Raw genomic sequence first — 16,123 nt, 5'->3', positions numbered from 1 at the left:
ACAATATGCTTTACTGTGAGAAAGAATCTGAAAATATACCTGTTGAACAACTTCTAAGGTAGATGTTCTTTTCTTCAAGTGAGTATTCTGGATCGATCTTCAGTTCTTTCTAAGAAGTTAGGTGTAGACAATAGCTTGGGGAAAGTGGGATTTAGCAAACAACTTGGGTCAGGGGTGAGTGGTGTTTTCATAATGGAGGATCCACTAAGGGCACTGGCCAGGAAGATTCCCCGGGCACATACGTCTGTCATCAGTGATGCCTTGTCTCATGGGCCTCAAGTGTTGGATAGGGTCCTCCTATTGGCTAACCCTGGAACCACTGAGTAGAAAAGTCCTGAGACAAAGGTTATTTGGGACACCTGATCAGGCCTAGGACTATTGTAAAGTGGAACCTGGGTGTGTATGAAGAGTTCACTGACCCTGCAAAGCTGTACCGTGAACTGCAGTCTGCATTCCTTCTAGGCCTTAAACATGCGTTCTTCTTTTTACTACTTTAGTACTTTTTTGTAATGGGATCGTAGTCATAACCGATAACAATTAATATTTAATAATCTGTTATAATATTTAAAAGAATAATACATCAAAAATACCTGTGGTTTGAATTGGCCGTGGCCTTTTATTTATAGGTATACATTATAATTAAACATATCAACTTTTAATCAGAAATAATCAACACACTTAACGTGAGTTAAAATCAAATATAAAATAGTATATCAATATATAAATAGCTCAGCCATTTAAGCTCAAGCTATATAATTTAAAACCACAAAACAATTATCCCTTTTCGAGAAAAGGATATAAAAAAACCTCATAAATCAGGGCACGACAGGGAGGGGGGGTGGGTGGGATGTGCTCCTCTTCTAATCCTTGTCGTCTTCTGCCCAGTAATGACGCATCCTCTTGCTTTTATAGGCTGTATGCTCGTGCCAGAGGACCATTTGGGGCAACTGTCAATCTCGATCACCAATCAGAGGTAAGTAATTTGATAATAATAATTTATTATTTTTTTTTTTTTAAATAACTTAATTTAAATTTAAAAGTAGGTCTGCCACGATCCCACGGGTGGTGAGGAAGGGACATTTCATGCCCTGCCTCTCACCTTTATTCTTTAACACTACCTTCTTTTTTGCCTGCATCTGTCTCCAATTAACCAATTTAATTCTTTAATTTTAGGGAACGGTGGTTATTCCAGTCTTAACTTCAGTCTTGAAGGACCCCAAACAGTTCAAAAACCCTTCCAAATTTGACCCTGGACATTTTCTTAATGAGAATGGCACCTTTAAGAAGAGTGATGCCTTTATGCCATTTTCAGCAGGTACCATCTTATAGTTAATTACAAATATAGCTAATCGTTTTTGGATAGACAGTGGGTTCTTATTTAAACCATGGTTGTATTCTGGAACATAGGCTCAATTTATAAAGCTAACACATCAGGGTCAGGAACTTTTTATTTTCAAAAAGTGACAGTTGTGTTTTCTCTCTTATTTCCCAGGAAAATGTATGTGTATGGGGGAGGATCTGGCTCGCATGGAACTCTTCCTTTTTTTTTTTACAACCATTCTGCAAAGATTTTCTCTGACACCCACCATGGATAGAACGTACATAGAAATCACACCAGAGCCCAAGAGCAATGCTTCTAGACCTTGTGACTATGAGCTGTTGGCTGTACCCCGCTGAAAGACTATTGTATACTCTGATGTTATTGGATATCTTGTTCATGTTTTAAGAGCACCTATCACTTTACAGTTTGTAAATAATAATGCAATATGTTGTGGACTTTTGTTTTTTTTCTCTCTGTAATGTCCTTTAAACAAAAAGTCCATTTTATTTCAAACCAGGGATATCATTTGTCTGCAATCTGTCTGTTCACCCCATGTTTGTGTGATATATCACTCAGGATACATTATTGTAGGCTCTGCTGGGCCCAGGAATGGTATGTGAATAATTCAGTGTTATATGTAAAACACTTCGAAATTGGAAAAGAACAATCTTGAACTTTAGTGGTACCAGAGGAGGACAATGGAAATCCAATAGATAAAATATTGTCTTTATTACAAAAGTTAAAATTGCTTTACATACTTATTCTAAAAGAAACCCATTAGCTCAGTACATATAAAACATTTCAATTATTACTCTTATGTGACTATTATTGCTATGTCAAGAGGTTGACGCGTTTCACAATTATAGCTTCTGCAGGACCTCTATATCTTGACCACAGATAGAGATGACCTATCCAAAGAGAAAAGCATAGCTGTAAATCATACTGTATCAAAATATCAGCAAAATTCACATATCAACCTGGTTTTGGGATACCCACAAAGAAAGAAACATATTAATCATATGTGTAACGGCCCACTTACATGTGCCCTAGTATAAGCCAATAAAGATCATAAAAACAGAGAGTAGTGTGTCATGTGTCTTCGGAGAGCAGCCTGGTATATGATGCCGTAATGTCCAATAGTAAGAAGCAGCAGAATGTTCCTATATCAGGAAGCAATGAGCAAAGGGCACCAATTGGTAAGTATGAAGAGAGAATATTGCAACAAACACCAAAGATATTAATAATGGTGATAATTATCAACAACAAAGTAGAAGTTTATTGAGTGAAACATAAGGCAGTACAGGTTACATAGGAATAGGCATACAGTCCATAGTAAACAGGAAATGTAATCAGCACGTCATAGGATGATCTGCAATAACTGCGTAGCCATTAGATTAATCAAAAATAGGGTGTGCATTGCATCATACTCAATGTTTCACATATTGTCAAGAGAAGTAAACAGTTAGGCCATAAAAATAGCAGAAACAGGGGAAACAAAAGGGGAAGAAGAAATAAAATAACATTAACAAGGGGACCCCCAGATCCCAGCCCTCCCCCCTGTGTGAAATGGTAAGGGCTACCATTTTACTAAAAAACTGTCAAAAATGTTAAAAATGACAAGAGACAGTTTTTGACAATTCCTTTATTTAAATGCTTCTTCTTTCTTATTTCTTCTGTCTTCCTTCATCTTCTTCTTCTTCTGGTTCTTCCTCCGGTGTTCTCATCCAGCATCTCCTCCGTGGCGTCTTCTTCCCTTCTTCTCCACGGGACGCTCCACATCCATGGAATGGAGGGAGTCTCCCGCTCTTCTCTTCTTCTTATCTTCTTCTCTTCTTCTTCTCTTCTTCATCTTCTTCTCTGGGCCGCTCCGCATCCATGCTGGCATGGAGGGAGGCTCCCGCTGTGTGACGCATCTCCTCTTCTGATGGTTCTTAAATAATGGGGGTGGGGCCACCTGGTGACCCCACTCTCCTCTGACGCACGGGACATGACGAGACTTCCCTGTGGCATTCCCCATGACGTCACAGGGAAGTCCCGTCAAGTCACCGTGCATCAGAGGGGGGCGGGATCACCGGGTGGCCCCGCCCCCGTTATTTAAGAACCGTCAGAAGAGGAGACGCGTCACACAGCGGGAGCTTCCCTCCATGCCAGCATGGATGCGGAGCGGCCCGGAGAAGAAGATGAAGATGAAGAAGAGAAGATGAAGAAGAGAAGAAGATGAAGAGAAGAGCGTGAGCCTCCCTCCATGCCATGGATGCGGAGCGGCCCGAGGAGAAGAAGGGAAGAAGACGCCGCGGAGGAGATGCTGGACAAGAACACTGGAGGAAGAACCAGAAGAAGAAGAAGAAGATGAAGGAAGATAGAAGAAGCATTTAAATAAAGGAATTGTCAAAAACTGTCTCTTGTCATTTTTAACATTGTTGACAGTTTTTTAGTGAAATGGTAGGTACCCCCTTACCATTTCACACAGGGGGGGCAGGATCTGGGGGTTCCCTTGTTAAAGGGGGCTTCCGGATTCCGATAAGCCCCCCGCCCGCAGACCCCCACAACCACCGGCCAGGGTTGTGGGGATGAGGCCCTTGTCCTTATCAACATGCGGACAAGGTGTTTTATACCTATATCAATCTCTGTGATTTGTTACTTCTAGTTCAACCAATAAAAAAAAAAAAATCATGAGGAAGCCAAAACCTCAGCAATGCTTGATCCAATTTGCTACAGCAGGGGAAAAAAATTCTTCCTGATCCTTTGAGAGGCAATCAGATATTCCCTGGATCAACTTTACCTATAAATGTCAGTACCCAGTTATATTATGTACATTTAGGAAATAATTCAGGCTTTTCTTAAAGCAATCTACTGAGCTGGACAGAACCACCTCTGGAGGGAGTCTATTCCACATTTTCACAGCTCTTATGCCCTGTACACACGGTCAGATTTTCCGAACGGAAAATGTGTGATAGGACCTTGTTGTCGGAAATTCCGACCATTTGTGTAGGCTCCATCACACATTTTCCATCGGAATTTCCGACACACAAAGTTTGAGAGCTTGCTATAAGATTTTCCGACAACAAAATCCGTTGTCGGAAATTCTGATCGTGTGTACACAAATCCGATGCACAAAGTGCCACGCATGCTCAGAATAAATTAAGAGACAAAAGCTATTGGCTACTGCCCCGTTTATAGTCCCGACGTACTGTTTTACGTCACTGCGTTCAGAATGATCGGATTTTCCGTCAACTTTGTGTGACCGTGTGTATGCAAGACAAGTTTGAGCCAACATCCGTCGGAAAAAATCCATGGATTTTGTTGTCGGAATGTCCGATCAATGTCCGACCGTGTATAGGGCATTACTGTGAGGAAACCTTTCCGTATTTGGAGATTAAATCTTTTTTCCTCTAGGTGTAGAGTGCCCCCTTGTCCTCTGGGTTGACCTTAAAGTGAATAACTCAACACCAAGTTCACGATATGGACCCCATATATATTTGTACATGTTGATCATATCCCTCCTTAATCTTCTCTTCTCAAGAGAGAATACATTCAGTTCCTCTAATCTTTCCTCATAACTGAGTTCCTCCATGCCTCTTATCAGTTTGGTTGCCCTTCTTGCACTTTCTCCAGTTCCCCGATATCCTTTTTATGAACCGGTGCCCAAAACTGAACTGCATATTCCAGATGAGGCCTTACTAACAATTTATACAGGGGCAAAATGAGCTCTCTCTCTCTCTGGAGTCCATACCTCTTGTAATACAACAAAAAGGACTTTGCTTGCTTTGGAAACCGTGGCTTGGCATTGCATGCTGTTATTAAGCTTAAGATCTACCAAAACCTCCAGATCCTTCTCCACTATGGATACTCCCAGTTGTACCCCCCTAGTATGTATGATGCATGCACATTCTTAGCCCCCAAATGCATAACTTTACATTTATCTACATTAAACCTCATCTGCCACATAGTCGCCCAAATAACTGCTTGCTGACCTCCCGGTGTCGTTTGACGGCGGCAGTATTTCTCCCCTGCGCGAATCAGCTACGGCGCCTGCTTTAAGGGGAATAGGGGGAGTGCGCCTGCCGCGTCACTCAGGAACCAATGCATGTGCCCGGCAGCCACGATGTTCACCACCCGTGATCGCTCCTGACAGCCAGAGCGGAAATTTGTGTGTGTAAACACACAAATCCACGTTCTGCCAGGGGGTGAGGAGGCAGCTCTGGTGTTCCTAATGCTTAGTAACAATGATCGGTCTCCTCCCCCGTCATTCTGATCCCCCCCACAGTTAGAATCACTCCCTAGGACACACATTTAACCCCTTAATCGCCCCCTAGTGTTAACCCATTCCCTGCCAGTGACATTTATACAGTAATCAGTGGCTATTTTTAGCACTGATCGCTGTATAAAGTCAATAGTCCAAAAAAGTATCAAAAGTGTCCAATCTGTCCGCCGCAATGTCACAGTTCCGATAAAAATCACTGATCACCGCTAATACTGGTAAAAAAAAAAAAAAAATAATAAAAATGCATTAAATCTATTCCCTATTTTGTATAACTTTTGCGCAAACCAATCACTATACGCTTATTGCAATTTTTTACCAAAAATATGTAGAAGAATACATATTGGGCTAAGCTGATGAAGAATTTTTTTTTTTATTTGGGATATTTATTATAGCAAAAAGTAAAAAATATTGTGTTTTTTTTCAAAATTGTCGCTCTTCTTTTGTTTATAGCGCAAAAAATAAAAAAAACGCAGAGGTGATCAAATACTACCAAAAGAAAGCTCTATTTGTGGGAAAAAAATATGTCAATTTCATTTGGGTACAGCGTCGCATGGCCGCACAATTGTCAGTTAAATCAATGCAGTGCCGTATCGCAAAGAATGGCCTGGTCAGGGAGGGGGTAAATTCTTCCGGGGCTGAAGTGGTAAAACAGTGCATTGAGGTGGGCCTGTAAGTTGGAGATATCCTGTAAGGACATTATTCCATTGCATAGCTTAGTGTCATCTGCAAAGACTGAAATAGTACTTTTAATCCCAGACCCTTTATCATTTATAATGGTATTAAAAAGTAAGGGTCCCAACACTGAACCTTGGGGTACACCACTGATAACCTTAGACCATTTAGAGTAAGAATCATTAACCACTACTCTCTTAATTCAGTCTTTTAGCCAGTTTTCTATCCATTTAAAAAACTGATATTTTTCAAGCCTGTAGACTTTACCTTACACATTAGCTGTGTGTGGGGAACTGTGTCAAACACTTTTGCAAAATCCAGATATACCACGTCCACAGCCACCCCTCTGTCCAAGGTTTACTTACCTCCTCAGAAAAAGAAATCAGGTTCTGTCTTTCATGAATCCATGCTGTCTGTTGCTTAAAATATTTTTTTGATTGTTGACTGCCACACAGGAATCTGTGCTAGTATACAGTGCCTTGAAAAAATATTCATACCCCTTGAAATGTTCCACATTTTGTCATGTTACAACAAAAAACGTATTTTGTTGGGATTGTATGTGATAGACCAACACAAAGTGGCACATAATTGTGAAATGGAAGGAAAATGATAAATTGTTTTAAAAATGTTTTACAAATAAATATGTGAAAAGTGTGGCATGCATTTGTATTCAGCCCCCCTTAGGCTGCTTTCACACTGGGGTGTTGAGGGCGTCAGCGGTAAATCATCACTATTTTTAGCGGCGTTTTACCGTCGTTTTTGCTGAGGTTTTTGGCCGCTAGCGGGGCACTTTTAACCCTGGCTAACAGGCGAAAAAGGGTTAAAACCACCCACAAAGCGGCACTTTGCTGGCGGTTCGGTTCGGCGCTCCAGTGTGACTGGAGTGAGAGAAGAGGCTCTTTACAGGCGCTATGCAGGTGCTATTTTTAGCTCTATAGCGCCTGTAAAGCACCTCAGTGTGAAGACAGCCTAGGTCAATACTTTGTAGAACTACCTTTTACTGCAATTACAGCTGCAAGTCTTTTTGGGGATGTCTCTACCAGGTTTGCACATCTAGAGAGTGAACTTTTTGCCCATTCTTCTTTGTAAAATAGCTCAAGCTCTGGACATTTTTAAGTATATGAACACCAGAACTGTAAATCTGACAGAAGTCTTCAATCCTACTAGTGTGGTAAACAAACAGGACATGGATAGTTTGTTTAAACAATTAAAATATAGGATGGAGAAGCAATTAAGGGTGTGGTGGGCCACCAGATGCACAGTATGTTACAGAGAAAATTGCACCCAGAAGGCTTAGGTGGGATGTCTCACCAAATGATGGGGTTAATGATAAAGGTCTAATGGATGAATGGTATAGGTTTTTTAACCAATGTGAAACAGACCTTCTGCAGAAAATAATCATTAGGAGACAATACAAATTAAAAAACATAGAAACAGAAGTACAACTCCTAAGAGAACAACTCCTCCCATTTGCTGATTCCAATGAATTTAAGGAGAAGGAAATCAACCTTCAAGAAGTAATTAAAAAATATGATAAGGAAATACAACAAAAGAAATTCCGCAGAGATGTACTAGATTATAGGAATATATAGAAAGGGCATGGGACTTTAAAATGAAGCAGTTGGAATGCGGAGGGTTAAAATTGTACATTTATTAGTCATAGTAGATAAAATAAAGAAATTTCATATATATACACATGTACAGATAATTGGCACAAAAATATAGACATAATCGATGAACAAGTACACACAGTTGGATACATAATTTCACAAAGTAGATGGTAGTCAAAGTGGTATTGGTGGACCATAGCATGGGTGCCAATGGTGGCATACCCGGCAGCTAATAGTATAGTAACATACAGGGATAATGTAATCATAATAACGAACAATAATGGCATCAAAGTATAATGGATAGAGTAGGCATCAATTGTAGCTCGACGCGTTTCGTGGGTGATGTTTTCCACTCATCAGGAGCTGATGCATGATAATCCAACCCTGACACTGAGCGCAGCGCATGGCGGACGGCATGGAGTAGGCCGGGGGCAGCAAGCCTCGCGGCGGGAGCTGAGGCAGCATGTAGTGTCTGAATGGCATCAGATAGTGGGGTGACGCTATGAGTAGTGAGATGATCTCCGTAGGTAATACATGAATTGTCAAAGATAGAGAAAATCTGGGAATGGATGTTAAAGGATAATATATCAGTATAAATTATGAAATTAACTAAATAAATTAGATTACGTTGAGTAATATGTAGATATTATACCCAGAGAGACTCATAAATGGGGAGTACTGGTAGCTAGTATAATGGAAATTGTAGTGAAGAAAGTCTGAATAAGAAAGTATATATAGAAGCAACAATGTAACATAACTTGTCAGAAAAAAGAGGAGGGATATCTGGGAAGTAATGTGTGAATATATGTTAATTACAGATAAACAGATTATGTGAGATGAAGTATGAATAAGGCAGGGTGTTGGTGAGTGATGTAGTGGGGATCGTGTGGTAAGGGGAATCTAATGAAGGAGATAGCCAGTGAAGAATCTAAATGTGTGAGCGAGTAATAAAAGAAGGAGGGGGGGGTGTTGTTGTTTTTGTTAGGTGGAGGATTTTGAAGAGCTGGTGCAAAAAATAGTGACAAAGTAGAACCATAACAGTGAGAGTTGGTGTAGACAGAGAGTGCTTACCTGATGCTACATGTCATGCAACTAGCAAGATGGAAACAGCTAGTGTGCAGAAACCAACAGAGGAGACTGGCCGTGTGAGCAGCCCGCTACCACTGGGGGACCTATAAGTACATGCCGCCAGCGCCACGTGCGTGAGGCCTGCGGGGGGAGGGGAGCGGCGTACGCACTCGAGTTGGATGGTCGCTCGGTGTTTGGCGCCAGAACAACCCTCCCCCATGGCGATCACGCAGATGGTACTCCAGACGTCGGCGCGGTGACGTCGAATCCAACGTCCCGCGCATGACGTGGGGGACGTGGCGCCGATGCGCCGAGAGGCATCCGCCCAGACCTCCCAAAGGGGAGGGGAGGGAGGATCCTCAGAGCGCATCGCAGCTCCCGCATTGAGGACGAACACATCCCAGCACAAAACCACACCAAGCGCATACGCAACTGCGGGTCAGTGGCAGAGCGGTAAGGATGGGATGGATGGCAAAGAAAAAGTTATTAATACCAAAGAAGAAAATTGTATATAAAACGCAACCAGTGCCGGAAATGCCATCAATAGCACCAATGTATAAAACAGATGGAAATATACATAATATGTACAGAATATATAGCCATTCCGGGAATTAAGCCCCACTTAGGGCATGTATTAAACCTCTCGCGTAGATGGCAGGGGAACACTGCTCATCCAACTCTTCCAAATGCTTCCATCCCGGTTAATAAATTGTACTATGGAGGGGGAATTGGGACTTTATATGAGGCGCACAAGTCGCCTCCATCCCGGTAATACCGAAGGTATATATAGAAAGGGCATGGGACTTTAAAATGAAGCAGTTGGAATGCGGAGGGTTAAAATTGTACATTTATTAGTCATAGTAGATAAAATAAAGAAATTTCATATATATACACATGTACAGATAATTGGCACAAAAATATAGACATAATCGATGAACAAGTACACACAGTTGGATACATAATTTCACAAAGTAGATGGTAGTCAAAGTGGTATTGGTGGACCATAGCATGGGTGCCAATGGTGGCATACCCGGCAGCTAATAGTATAGTAACATACAGGGATAATGTAATCATAATAACGAACAATAATAGCATCAAAGTATAATGGATAGAGTAGGCATCAATTGTAGCTCGACGCGTTTCGTGGGTGATGTTTTCCACTCATCAGGAGCTGATGCATGATAATCCAACCCTGACACTGAGCGCAGCGCATGGCGGACGGCATGGAGTAGGCCGGGGGCAGCAAGCCTCGCGGCGGGAGCTGAGGCAGCATGTAGTGTCTGAATGGCATCAGATAGTGGGGTGACGCTATGAGTAGTGAGATGATCTCCGTAGGTAATACATGAATTGTCAAAGATAGAGAAAATCTGGGAATGGATGTTAAAGGATAATATATCAGTATAAATTATGAAATTAACTAAATAAATTAGATTACGTTGAGTAATATGTAGATATTATACCCAGAGAGACTCATAAATGGGGAGTACTGGTAGCTAGTATAATGGAAATTGTAGTGAAGAAAGTCTGAATAAGAAAGTATATATAGAAGCAACAATGTAACATAACTTGTCAGAAAAAAGAGGAGGGATATCTGGGAAGTAATGTGTGAATATATGTTAATTACAGATAAACAGATTATGTGAGATGAAGTATGAATAAGGCAGGGTGTTGGTGAGTGATGTAGTGGGGATCGTGTGGTAAGGGGAATCTAATGAAGGAGATAGCCAGTGAAGAATCTAAATGTGTGAGCGAGTAATAAAAGAAGGAGGGGGGGGTGTTGTTGTTTTTGTTAGGTGGAGGATTTTGAAGAGCTGGTGCAAAAAATAGTGACAAAGTAGAACCATAACAGTGAGAGTTGGTGTAGACAGAGAGTGCTTACCTGATGCTACATGTCATGCAACTAGCAAGATGGAAACAGCTAGTGTGCAGAAACCAACAGAGGAGACTGGCCGTGTGAGCAGCCCGCTACCACTGGGGGACCTATAAGTACATGCCGCCAGCGCCACGTGCGTGAGGCCTGCGGGGGGAGGGGAGCGGCGTACGCACTCGAGCTGGATGGTCGCTCGGTGTTTGGCGCCAGAACAACCCTCCCCCATGGCGATCACGCAGATGGTACTCCAGACGTCGGCGCGGTGACGTCGAATCCAACGTCCCGCGCATGACGTGGGGGACGTGGCGCTGATGCGCCGAGAGGCATCCGCCCAGACCTCCCAAAGGGGAGGGGAGGGAGGATCCTCAGAGCGCATCGCAGCTCCCGCATTGAGGACGAACACATCCCAGCACAAAACCACACCAAGCGCAGTAGGCTCCATCACACATTTTCCATCGGAATTTCCGACACACAAAGTTTGAGAGCTTGCTATAAGATTTTCCGACAACAAAATCCGTTGTCGGAAATTCTGATCGTGTGTACACAAATCCGATGCACAAAGTGCCACGCATGCTCAGAATAAATTAAGAGACAAAAGCTATTGGCTACTGCCCCGTTTATAGTCCCGACGTACTGTTTTACGTCACTGCGTTCAGAATGATCGGATTTTCCGTCAACTTTGTGTGACCGTGTGTATGCAAGACAAGTTTGAGCCAACATCCGTCGGAAAAAATCCATGGATTTTGTTGTCGGAATGTCCGATCAATGTCCGACCGTGTATAGGGCATTACTGTGAGGAAACCTTTCCGTATTTGGAGATTAAATCTTTTTTCCTCTAGGTGTAGAGTGCCCCCTTGTCCTCTGGGTTGACCTTAAAGTGAATAACTCAACACCAAGTTCACGATATGGACCCCATATATATTTGTACATGTTGATCATATCCCTCCTTAATCTTCTCTTCTCAAGAGAGAATACATTCAGTTCCTCTAATCTTTCCTCATAACTGAGTTCCTCCATGCCTCTTATCAGTTTGGTTGCCCTTCTTGCACTTTCTCCAGTTCCCCGATATCCTTTTTATGAACCGGTGCCCAAAACTGAACTGCATATTCCAGATGAGGCCTTACTAACAATTTATACAGGGGCAAAATGAGCTCTCTCTCTCTCTGGAGTCCATACCTCTTGTAATACAACAAAAAGGACTTTGCTTGCTTTGGAAACCGTGGCTTGGCATTGCATGCTGTTATTAAGCTTAAGATCTACCAAAACCTCCAGATCCTTCTCCACTATGGATACTCCCAGTTGTACCCCCCTAGTATGTATGATGCATGCACATTCTTAGCCCCCAAATGCATAACTTTACATTTATCTACATTAAACCTCATCTGCCACATAGTCGCCCAAATAACTGCTTGCTGACCTCCCGGTGTCGTTTGACGGCGGCAGTATTTCTCCCCTGCGCGAATCAGCTACGGCGCCTGCTTTAAGGGGAATAGGGGGAGTGCGCCTGCCGCGTCACTCAGGAACCAATGCATGTGCCCGGCAGCCACGATGTTCACCACCAGTGATCGCTCCTGACAGCCAGAGCGGAAATTTGTGTGTGTAAACACACAAATCCACGTTCTGCCAGGGGGTGAGGAGGCAGCTCTGGTGTTCCTAATGCTTAGTAACAATGATCGGTCTCCTCCCCCGTCATTCTGATCCCCCCCACAGTTAGAATCACTCCCTAGGACACACATTTAACCCCTTAATCGCCCCCTAGTGTTAACCCATTCCCTGCCAGTGACATTTATACAGTAATCAGTGGCTATTTTTAGCACTGATCGCTGTATAAAGTCAATAGTCCAAAAAAGTATCAAAAGTGTCCAATCTGTCCGCCGCAATGTCACAGTTCCGATAAAAATCACTGATCACCGCTAATACTGGTAAAAAAAAAAAAAAATAATAAAAATGCATTAAATCTATTCCCTATTTTGTATAACTTTTGCGCAAACCAATCACTATACGCTTATTGCAATTTTTTTACCAAAAATATGTAGAAGAATACATATTGGGCTAAGCTGATGAAGAATTTTTTTTTTTATTTGGGATATTTATTATAGCAAAAAGTAAAAAATATTGTGTTTTTTTTCAAAATTGTCGCTCTTCTTTTGTTTATAGCGCAAAAAATAAAAAAAACGCAGAGGTGATCAAATACTACCAAAAGAAAGCTCTATTTGTGGGAAAAAAATATGTCAATTTCATTTGGGTACAGCGTCGCATGGCCGCACAATTGTCAGTTAAATCAATGCAGTGCCGTATCGCAAAGAATGGCCTGGTCAGGGAGGGGGTAAATTCTTCCGGGGCTGAAGTGGTAAAACAGTGCATTGAGGTGGGCCTGTAAGTTGGAGATATCCTGTAAGGACATTATTCCATTGCATAGCTTAGTGTCATCTGCAAAGACTGAAATAGTACTTTTAATCCCAGACCCTTTATCATTTATAATGGTATTAAAAAGTAAGGGTCCCAACACTGAACCTTGGGGTACACCACTGATAACCCTAGACCATTTAGAGTAAGAATCATTAACCACTACTCTCTTAATTCAGTCTTTTAGCCAGTTTTCTATCCATTTAAAAAACTGATATTTTTCAAGCCTGTAGACTTTACCTTACACATTAGCTGTGTGTGGGGAACTGTGTCAAACACTTTTGCAAAATCCAGATATACCACGTCCACAGCCACCCCTCTGTCCAAGGTTTACTTACCTCCTCAGAAAAAGAAATCAGGTTCTGTCTTTCATGAATCCATGCTGTCTGTTGCTTAAAATATTTTTTTGATTGTTGACTGCCACACAGGAATCTGTGCTAGTATACAGTGCCTTGAAAAAATATTCATACCCCTTGAAATGTTCCACATTTTGTCATGTTACAACAAAAAACGTATTTTGTTGGGATTGTATGTGATAGACCAACACAAAGTGGCACATAATTGTGAAATGGAAGGAAAATGATAAATTGTTTTAAAAATGTTTTACAAATAAATATGTGAAAAGTGTGGCATGCATTTGTATTCAGCCCCCCTTAGGCTGCTTTCACACTGGGGTGTTGAGGGCGTCAGCGGTAAATCATCACTATTTTTAGCGGCGTTTTACCGTCGTTTTTGCTGAGGTTTTTGGCCGCTAGCGGGGCACTTTTAACCCTGGCTAACAGGCGAAAAAGGGTTAAAACCACCCACAAAGCGGCACTTTGCTGGCGGTTCGGTTCGGCGCTCCAGTGTGACTGGAGTGAGAGAAGAGGCTCTTTACAGGCGCTATGCAGGTGCTATTTTTAGCTCTATAGCGCCTGTAAAGCACCTCAGTGTGAAGACAGCCTAGGTCAATACTTTGTAGAACTACCTTTTACTGCAATTACAGCTGCAAGTCTTTTTGGGGATGTCTCTACCAGGTTTGCACATCTAGAGAGTGAACTTTTTGCCCATTCTTCTTTGTAAAATAGCTCAAGCTCTGGACATTTTTAAGTATATGAACACCAGAACTGTAAATCTGATAGAAGTCTTCAATCCTACTAGTGTGGTAAACAAACAGGACATGGATAGTTTGTTTAAACAATTAAAATATAGGATGGAGAAGCAATTAAGGGTGTGGTGGGCCACCAGATGCACAGTATGTTACAGAGAAAATTGCACCCAGAAGGCTTAGGTGGGATGTCTCACCAAATGATGGGGTTAATGATAAAGGTCTAATGGATGAATGGTATAGGTTTTTTAACCAATGTGAAACAGACCTTCTGCAGAAAATAATCATTAGGAGACAATACAAATTAAAAAACATAGAAACAGAAGTACAACTCCTAAGAGAACAACTCCTCCCATTTGCTGATTCCAATGAATTTAAGGAGAAGGAAACCAACCTTCAAGAAGTAATTAAAAAATATGATAAGGAAATACAACAAAAGAAATTCCGCAGAGATGTACTAGATTATAGGAATCAACAGGTTTACAAATGGCAGGCAGATGACAATTATCTGGAGGAGGATAATAACATCTCTATGACAGAAGACTCTAGGGACCTTTCATTAGAAAGAGAAACAATAGGATGGAATGAAATCAGACCACAGACAGCAGAAACCCCCAGACCTGCAACAAGGAATGAAAAAAGCCCCACATGTGGAGTAGGTGAAAGAACTCCCACATACAGAGATCAGAGAAATCAAGAGCGATTACTGAATGAGTACCATTGTGGGAATGCTCAGAGAACACCAAGGTTTCAGAGGCATCCCAATAGGTACTCTCCCCCTAGACCTATCAATCAAGGTTACCCTCAAAACAAACCACAACAAAGGAGGGATTTTTTTCCCAGAGGGAACAGGGGGAGACCCCCAAGAACAAGAGGGGGTTTCGGACCACAAAGACCACAATGGGAAGAAAGACCCCAAAGAAATTATTATCAAAATTGGGTACCACGAAGGAACCATGGAGGATACAACACACAGGGACATCAGAGGACAGACTACCCAGAACAGAGAGAAGTCAACTGGGATTACGGAAGACCCCATCAGGGAGACAGACAAGAAGCCCCCCAGAGACCCCAAAGATGGGAAAGAGAAAGCGGACTAGAGGTAAACGAGGGGGGACAAAGAAAAAGAAGGCGAGAATACTAGGGAACGGTATTTTTAATCTAACTGATATCAATTTTAATGAGAAAGAAATGCAGTTATTGGGTCTGAAATTCGCTCCAGATAAAGATCTAGACAAGTTCGAAGTGTACATTGACCTACAGAAATTTATTAGGTAACTAAACATAACGTTTTTTGCATCAAAACAAATCTCTCAAAGAAAAATAGTGTCAGGAGACTAGTAGACCAGACTGTGTGGACTGCACAGAGGAGACCAGAAACACATGTAAGTGAAATGGTGTTTATTAACAAGTGATAAGTGACAGGAACAAACAGTGCAAAAACCCACACAACAACCCACTACAAACAACAATATATATATATAAGTAAAGGGAGATACCGTAATCGTAAACAAGCCAAGCCAAGGTCATACACAGGGAAGTCAGCAGAAGGGTAAGGACGGGAACCTGAACAGGACAAGGAGAGGATGGATGGATGGGGTTCAGGGCAGGGATCCAAGGGAGCCAGGAACAGAAGGGACAGGACTGGGAAGGCCTCAGGATAGGGATTGGGTCAGATCAGGACAAGGCAGATAGCAGGCTCAAGGTTAAACAGGCAGCAAGGTCAGAACGCAGGGAGAGAGAAAGATACCAAGGCGAGCAAGTGAGGGCTCGCCGGGTATTTATAGGGCTGACCAGGGCTGGACTGGGACAAAAATGTGGCCCT

General features: G+C 42.1%; 1 protein-coding gene across 1 annotated transcript; it reads left to right on the top strand.

The window, feature by feature from the left end:
- Positions 1-633: 633 nt before the first annotated feature.
- LOC141107709 (cytochrome P450 2H2-like) lies at positions 634-2,095 on the top strand. Its single transcript, XM_073598628.1, has 3 exons — positions 634-973; positions 1,174-1,315; positions 1,493-2,095. The coding sequence occupies exons 1-3, from the start codon at positions 848-850 to the stop codon at positions 1,675-1,677; spliced, it is 453 nt and encodes a 150-aa protein (XP_073454729.1). The 5' UTR covers positions 634-847; the 3' UTR covers positions 1,678-2,095.
- Positions 2,096-16,123: the final 14,028 nt, after the last annotated feature.

Source organism: Aquarana catesbeiana, linkage group LG09 (assembly GCF_042186555.1).
Source record: "Aquarana catesbeiana isolate 2022-GZ linkage group LG09, ASM4218655v1, whole genome shotgun sequence".
Lineage (NCBI taxonomy): Eukaryota > Metazoa > Chordata > Amphibia > Anura > Ranidae > Aquarana > Aquarana catesbeiana.
Note: the sequence above shows the minus strand (reverse complement) of the source record. Positions and strands in the feature narration are given on the sequence as shown.

Excerpts from the sequence above, each read along its gene's own strand:
- LOC141107709 (XM_073598628.1), top strand. The coding sequence starts at position 848 with ATGTGCTCCTCTTCTAATCCTTGTCGTCTTCTGCCCAGTAATGACGCA. Across the intron at positions 974-1,173 it reads ATCTCGATCACCAATCAGAG|GGAACGGTGGTTATTCCAGT; the intron begins GTAAGTAATTTG and ends CTTTAATTTTAG. Across the intron at positions 1,316-1,492 it reads CTTTATGCCATTTTCAGCAG|GAAAATGTATGTGTATGGGG; the intron begins GTACCATCTTAT and ends CTTATTTCCCAG.